The 8,520-nt window shown below is 40.3% G+C and overlaps 1 protein-coding gene across 1 annotated transcript; it reads right to left on the reverse strand.

Annotated features, from left to right (window-relative positions):
• Positions 1–214: 214 nt before the first annotated feature.
• Positions 215–5,310, reverse strand: LOC102790850 (transmembrane protein 235). Its single transcript, XM_006791393.3, has 4 exons — positions 5,037–5,310; positions 4,060–4,137; positions 3,470–3,607; positions 215–559 (listed from the first exon to the last, which is right to left on the reverse strand). The coding sequence occupies exons 1-4, from the start codon at positions 5,218–5,220 to the stop codon at positions 315–317; spliced, it is 645 nt and encodes a 214-aa protein (XP_006791456.2). The 5' UTR covers positions 5,221–5,310; the 3' UTR covers positions 215–314.
• Between the last annotated feature and the right edge of the window lie 3,210 nt (positions 5,311–8,520).

Here is an 8,520-nt window from a genome sequence, read left to right on the forward strand (position 1 = left end):
AATGTTACATTTTTGTGATTCATATTGTTATCGGACGATAGATGTCTTATATCGGGATATGAGATTTTGGTCATATCGCACAGCCCTACCAAGAGGATAACAAGGCCTCACAGCTAGCCTCTGAAAACAATGATGAAGCAGATGTTCAACAGCATCTGTGTCTACAGTTGCAGTTTTGTAAAGCCAGCTTGCAGAATGGTTCATCTTCCTGGCCCCTGGCCTGTGTGACCAACTGTTTTAATCAAATAAATAAAAACAAGTCGATAAAAATTGAAGCTTTCTTTAGTTTCACTCAGAAACCAGAATGTGCCACCCTATAACATGGCAATGGCTACACCAGAGTCATAATGTCCCTTCATTTGTGTTATTCTGGCAGCCAGCATGAGCAGCAGGCCTGTTGCCACCTCCAGGCTGTAGGAGAGCCAGGCTGTGGCTAATGACCAGCCAAACGACACGTTCACATAGACGAGATTCTCTGGGGGCACAGTTCGCTGGAACTCCTCCATGGCCTGATTGGAGTATTTGATGTAGACGCTAACCCCAGACAAGGTGAAAAGACCTGATGAAGTACAGACAGACAGCTCATCAACTCAAAGGCCTTATTAGACTTTAACACATTCCCTTTTTAGCTGCAACAGAGAAACGGATCTGTCAGTGGGAAAGAAAATTACAAAGCTCTTGAGCACTATGATCACCTTTATGCATCGCACTTAATCGGCTTTTACGGTTACGTCATTACAGTAATGACACATTGATGAGCAAATAATACTTCCCCCGAAAGCATGCTTTGCTCAGTAGACTGTTTAAGATAATATAGACACAAACGTGTTCACGTGCACCAATTTAAAGCGCCGGCCAATTCAAATCAGTCTCAGGAAACGTGCCCACAAAGGCGGCTCCAAATTTAGTCTGGCCTTAAGTGTGCTTCTAATATTTTTTGATTTCTTGTGTTCCCAAACGGACAGATGAAATGTCCCACATAACAATTGCCACAGAGGCGAGCCGACAAGAATAACATCATTAAACGTCAACCTCAAAACACCTCAAAATATTGAGCCATTAAATAAGCAATTCAGGCCGACCTTTAGTCAGACTCAGAGGGAGGGAAAACCAGTCTGAGCAGTCGTCAATTGCAATTAAATCTAGTTAATTACTGATGATTTAAATGCAGAAGAAAAACCCCCAAAACAAATAAAAAGTCACAGCTGTGGTCTTCCTTTGCATGTACTGTGGTTAATTTGCACATCAGCAAAAAGAAAGTGTGTGCATTTCCCAAGTACAGTACATTATCTGTGCACCACTTTATGTGAGACTCATGCTGTTACACCGCTGATGCCACGCTAGGAATTTACTAAACATCTGTTGAGCTTACTTGACAAAGCAATACTAATTAAAATACCACCATGTGAATGGAGTGAATGTATTTTTTTTATTTTAAACCTTGAGCTGAACAGCTAAAGAAGGACATTATTACATATTGCCTGAGATAGAAATGTCAGCTTTGCTATACCTCATATTTATAGCAGGTTGCCCCCTCTGAAAAATCCAAAGAGATTCATCAGTGCTGCGAGTGGGATTACGAAGACCTTTACCAAAATATCAAACTTAAAATTCGTAGTTACTGCGAATGCACCGAATAAGGGGAGAAAGCACAATAACACAGACATCCATTATACCCGCTTTCTTTTCTTTTATATGATCAGTGGTTTTGAAAATGGCAGAGCTTAGTGCTTGCGGGTCTCCTTGAGTACCCACGTGGACAGGACATTCGATAGAAAGCATTAAATTATCTCTGTTTCTATGTGACATTGGAGGTTGAGCATGTCAGCAGAGATGGCACACTGTATAATAAGTCCTTTGTCTGTCACAGATTTGCGCATTTACCCTCAATTTCAACCAAATAGAGATTCAGTCTCATTCCACTTGAGTTCAGACCTAATCAAATGGATTATTTGATGGATATTTATGGCAGCTGCTCAACAGCTGAACCCTTCACTAAAGGGGGGAAAAAACCATTTGTGTTACAGTATTGATGACAAAAGCAGGCCCTTCCACTGCCATTTAAGGAAGGAGGGGGAAAAAAAAAAAGCAGATGACGTGTGATTTGTGCGTGATTATGACACATTTGCACTTACATTTTTAGCAGAGCGTTTCTGATTTGACTCTTAATAAGAGCAACTTTCTGCGTAATAGAATTTATCGCAACCAATTTCTGCAAAAAAGGACAGATGGAAAATGACATCAGAAAGTGCCCACTGGTAATTCCAGGAGGAAGTCTGACTGCATCTTTCAATCAATGACAAGCTCTTCAGTAAATTTGAGCCACTTCATTGTGATCAACAATCAGCCCCCATGCTGCAATCAATTACGTCAGTCTCCATGCTGAGAATGTTTGGTGGTATGGTTTCTAAAATTATGTTCATGCTCACCAGGAACCAGCTTGCAATTCTGATTAATTTAATGCAAATGTGACTGGGAAACACTGAAGCTGTTTTCACACATCACCCCCCCACCTTTACAAACCGTGTTAGGAGAATCAAGTCGGTACGCCGCCCAAAGTTATAATTAATGCTCTTGCAACTGGGAGTTGTAGAGATGTGCTGTCTGGATAGAGCGGACAAGAAACAGGACTCACTAGCTATCAATCCACCAAACAATTACCCGTACTATTCTCGGGTGGGTTCAATTCGACATGCCAGACATCACTGTCAGGGATGTCGAGTTAAAGAGCATTTAGCACCCGATTAAGTTCGGTTGGACATACAACTAGTTTTATTCCCAACCAAACACTTCAACATGGTAGAGTGAAAATGTTCTTTTAGCACGTGGCGCCTCACATGATGCCGTCATACCACCTCTCACCATGCCATTATGTCTGCATCTGAATGGAGATATTCACGCTGTTTATCGTTTATTCACAAAATATAAGGAACAGACCGAAAGGAGAGCGAAGTGCTGCTCACAGCAGTCCAAAAGTGCTCTGTGCCTCGGATCCTTATTTTCACCATTAAATCCCCATCTTCACCACTCTAATAACAGTCTGTGTGAAAAGATCATTACCTAACTCAACTCAATTAAGCTGAATGGGATTTTTAATGTCCGCACAGAGATATTTAATACGTTGCTGCCGATTCGTCTTCTTCAAGATAAAATATTTACATAACTATAATCACCGTTTTCTCATTGGCCATCGGCCAGCTCAAGCACACAGTTTGTCTATAAAGGCTGAAATTAGATACTACTAGAGCCTCTACTCACAACCAAATCAGACGTGAGAGAGAACAGCTGAAAGCGCGCTTCTCAGGGTCTCTTAGATGCACGCGCAACGTACCTGTAAGACCACGATGTGTCGCCCACGTGCGTTTTCACGTTTGCTGTGCGTCTTGCACGCCGACATAAACAAGCAAGAGCACACGGTGTGAATCCGGGCTCAGAAAAAGAAAACAAAGGGAATTCTGTGGGGACTTACTGCAGAGGAGAAAGTAGGATGCTGACGCAGCCAGCAACTTTGGACTGGAGGCCAACGAGCTGACAAGTCCAAAGATCCAGCCAAACACCAGGAGGATGAGGCTGAGCGGCAACAAAATGACCACTACTTTGTGCAAGCCTGCAAACACACACATTTGAAAAAAATATAAACATATTTTTTTAAAATCAGCGATTTTCCAATTGACTCCCATCATCCAAGGTCCTGCTGATTTTTTGTTCCCATTGTCAGTACTGAAATCAACTAGCAGAGACTCCACTGAGTTCTTCTCCCACAGTGGACAGTTTATTACTGCATTGTATTTGTCAACGTTGCAAGCAGGAAGTGTTCCTGAAAACCCTAACAAAACTGATTTTATCTAGTAAGATCAGTTACAAAAACACACTTGGGGGGAACCCCCCCCAATCTCGTCATGTTAATTTGCAGAATGTGATTAATTGCATAGCATATCTTGCAAATGCAGATGTTTTGGGCTTCCAATCAGACCTCTAATCCTCACTGCCAAGAACATACTCCCATGTGGCTACCATTACCATTTTAAAATGCATCACTTGATCAAGGAACCCACTCACCGACAAGGTGCCTTTCTGCCTCTGTCAGGTTGGACATATTTGCTGTGAAAGAGGGGGTGACTGAACTCCAGTTTGCTCCTGAAAATGTCAAATGAAAAGGTTACACATGACAGGACCAGTGGCAGAGCCCTGGGACTTTGCAAAATTGCTCTTAGATGTGAAACAATGTGGTTTTAAGTGTGGGAATAGTAGATAATATTAGAAAATAAATAATAGTTTCCCTTTTTGCTAGGGAATCTCCAGGTGAGCACTACCTGATTAGTTTCATGTTGGATCATTACTTGGCATTTATTGCATGAACTGTGGGTGCCGCCCGAAACAAATAGAACACATTCGGGACCTCAAGCTGGAAGCACATTATATTGCAGCTGTGCCAAAACCATCCTTCACAAGCTCTCCTTGATCTCCTGTGTGTTCTCCTGCAGGTGGCTGCAGAAACTGGTATGTGTGGGGTAAAAGTTGCTACTATTAAAAGCCCTTTTCCTACCCAAACTGTATTCCACAATTAGAACATTTCAGGCTTCATTTCACTGCATGAAAATTGAATTTCAGTGGATTCAGGGTAATGTTGCAAGAATTTGAGTAGTCCGTCATTTAGAATATCCCCATGCCTCTCATTTCCAATATAAAGGCACTGGGAGATCAGCTTCTCCGTGCATCAAGTTCACCTAAGATTAGACCAATGAGGATTAAATGAGGGACTGCTGTTGATCCATCAGCAACTAAAGACAATGTTAAACCTCTGCAGCACTGCATGTAACCAACTAGAGTGAAATTAAGGGATTCTATTAGTTTGAGATTTGAAATTTGCACAAATCAGAATTACATTTTTATAATCTTTTGAGGAGGCTTCTCAAAATTACCTCTGTGAGACGCAGGGCAAAAGTTATGTGAACATGATGGCTGATTTTTAACAAGTCACACAGCTGTAAAGACCCCAATAACAGCTCATTAAAGATGAAGTTAAACTGACATACCTTCAATAATTCTCCACAGTCCAGAATGGGAACTCAGGTCATCTGAACCTGTGTAGTTGGGTTTGTTCACATCGATTATGTACCAATAATCAGTCCCAATCGCTACGGCGAGGAGGCAAAAACTGAGCAAACCTGTAAGCCCAGCCGATAGAACCACCGGTCCGTACTTCATCGTGCAGCCCATATAAAGCACAGTTTCTCGTCAACGGGAAGATTTTTCCTTTCTTTATTGTTGTAAAATGGGATCTTCAACGACACTCCAATATTTCAGATGCGTAAAAGCGCTCCAGCTAAATCTTTCTCCGCAAAGTGCCAGCTCCCCATCCACAAATATAGTTCTAGAGCAAAACAAACAAATTAATAAAAGAAATCCGGCTCGGCAATGTCAAACAAAAAATGCAAAGCGAGACAAATTAGACGAGAAAATATTTTTTGTCAGTGCCATCGCATAACACATCGCATAACAGGTAGGGATCCCGGGCGTGTGCATGGTGGCTGTAAGTGCTCCACGATCAATTTAAATTGTCAAAATGCGGGAATACAACAACGCACTTCCGGTGACGATCTCCAAAATAAAACTACATCCGTGGAACGTCGATCGGTAACATTTTGCAATTATATTTTGATTAATATAGATACATGTAATATAATAAAGACAGGGCAAAAATACTAATATTAATAGAAATTAACGATTTAATAAACAAATAAAGGCTAAGCTTGAAAAGCTGGAGCAACTTTATAGATGTGTCGAAAAAAAACACGTGACACACACGTGAGTCTAAGTAGGAAAAAAGGTAGAAGGTAGGTGATTAAGCTTTTTTTTTTTTTAGTGAGACAAAGAAAATGAATTAATGCAACGTCTTCATAACTTAATAACATGATACAAATTAAGCACAGTTGTAAAACAAAATTATGTAAACATGCTATTCACCACTTCAAAGTTTGAACTCACTGCAGCTAGAGGTTTTGGACAAGCATTTCACCCCATTCTTCCTTGTAAAACTGCTCTGGAGCTGTCAGCTTGCACTGGGGATGGTGAATAAAAGGCAATTTTCAAGTCCTGCCACTGTTCTTAAGTGGAGTGAGGTTTGGACTCCGACTTGGCCACTGCAGGATGTTTTGAGGCAATTCCCGTGTAGCTTTATTGCTTTATGTTGGGCTATCTCACCAAGAAATTCTCTTGTTGTCTGCTGGATTTCCCCCGTTTTCCACCAGAAAACAAAAGAAAATCAGACCTCTTTGCTCTTGCTTTTCGTGCTCATTGCACACCCACGGCTGCAGTCTCATGTCATCCAAATAGTGGTGTAACATATACACTTTCTAATGACCCGGTTGAGTGTAATTGCACACTTCAGGGTAATAGTGTTTCATGGTTAATAAGTGATCCAAGCAAACTGCTTCTTTAAAAAAAAATTAATCTACTCTCTAATTAAGAAGACTGAAATGTGAAGTCTGTTCTTATGCGCTTAAGGGAAGCTGTGGACGACATTTTTTAAAAAGGCACTTTTCTAACAAGGACTTTCATCCTATTAATTCTAAGATTATTAGCCATATTGAATACTCCCTTGTCTTTAGTTAGAACAGCTAAGGAAAGGTAGAAGTACTCATATGCCATGTGTTTCTCAATTTTGGAAATTGGTTTAAAATCTTTAGTTTTTGCATTTACACCCAGGCAGTTAAGGGAAATATAGATTTGTGTGGGCTGGGAAATAAATCTTAATCAGTGCAGTTTTCAAAGACACCTACCTTGTCCGGCCTCTTTGTAGTTTAACTGGTTTTCAGCTGTGTCTCCTTGAATGCACCCACTCCAACACATAGGGGAGTCAGAAGGGTACATCTCAATAAAAAACAACACCATGCAGTGAAACAGAATTAATTTTACTTATGCGTTTAGCCCAGAGCACACAGACAAATTTCTGCGTGAGCCACAAATAAAAATCAATGTCAGCATGTTTATTAAAAAACTAATACATCAAGCGTGTTTAAGGCAGCTGAGCTCTCTGCGACACGCCAAATCTATCTTTAAAAGATTTTTCACTCATCACGATTATTATTGAGTGGGTGGACTTTAATTAGAGAAATACTGTCATTTCTGTTATAGCATGGGTGTTTGTTGGAGAACACTCCTAATGAGCTCATTTGTCTTAAATATAAATATATTTTTTAAAAGTGAAATTCCATTTAATTGACATTCCAACAAGTTTGTGTTTAACCTGATTTATTGACTTTTGTTCCCTTCTTCTTTTAACTATTGTGTTTATTTGCTGCACCACTTTTTTGCTCAATGTCTGAGTCTTTACTGGGTGAAAAAAAAAAGGTTGTCCATACTTGTAGCCTTACTCCAGAACTGATCAATAAGTCAACTTTGATCCCTGGCATCTCTTAAAACTTCCAAGTCCAGGCATGCTGCACGCACTGTTCAAGCAGGGCTGCTCTGCACATGCTTTGCACTGGGTTGGAGATATTTTGCTAAAGTACTTTACAAATGCATTTCCAAACAAACAGAACAACGAGACCTCATGTGCACCTGTAAACCTGAGATAACGTTTTTAGTTCTTTTCCTGAGAATAATGCAAACACCATCCTGGGTGAAAAGCAGGAATGAAAGGGAGTTCCTGAGACTCAGTAATTATGCAATCATTTGAAGGAGTCTTGAGCAGCGGTTGACACAGTCGCGCACAGGTTGGCCTCTTATTCTGGAGACTTGTCCGTTATTTGCTCAAAACCTCTGCAAGAACTTATTTCGAGAAGCTATTAAGAGTTTTAAATTGAAAAAAAAAGAAACTTTTCTTGTTTTAAAATGAACAAACATCCACCGACAGAATATTCTAGGTGAAACTCTTCATGCTTCATTTAAGTAGTACAACACCACTACTAAATGACTGAAGTATTTTCATCCAGAAGAACAAAAATTGCTCTGTCTTTTAAACCCAAATAGAGTGTAGAGTTTTCACTTTTATAACAACCATTTCAAATATTCTTTATGCTCCTGATGTACTCCATTCCATTTCGCAACTGTGGACAACTGTGTTTCATTTTCAACTTGGAGGAATTGTTCTTAGCTTTTATTTTGGTATGCATGCCTTGCTATTTAAGCTTTGATACAACCCAACAGAAAATCACAGATGCCCAGTCGAATGATTTTGGGCTGCTGTCGTGCATATTTTAAGCCTACTATTGCTAATCTGTCTTTACAGATTCATAAAAACAGCATTTGTGAAGTTGACTAAACCACATGTAATGGACTGTAAAGACTTCAAGGGCAGTGTAATGTAGCAAAAGAGCTTCAAAAGGTAAGCAGAAAAACTCACACCTCCTTGTTTTTAATAAGAGAAGCACCTCTTTCTCCTGTCCAGGTTCTTCTCTCTTCACAAATAAACCAATATGCCCTCTGCCTCTTTCTCTGCCTCTGCCTGAGATCTTCTGTCTGCCTCTCTTGTTGTTCTGGGAACTGACCCTGCCAGGCCTTTCTGTGTTTACCACT

This window comes from Neolamprologus brichardi, chromosome 4, assembly GCF_056152115.1.
Source record: "Neolamprologus brichardi isolate AB-2024 chromosome 4, ASM5615211v1, whole genome shotgun sequence".
NCBI lineage: Eukaryota > Metazoa > Chordata > Actinopteri > Cichliformes > Cichlidae > Neolamprologus > Neolamprologus brichardi.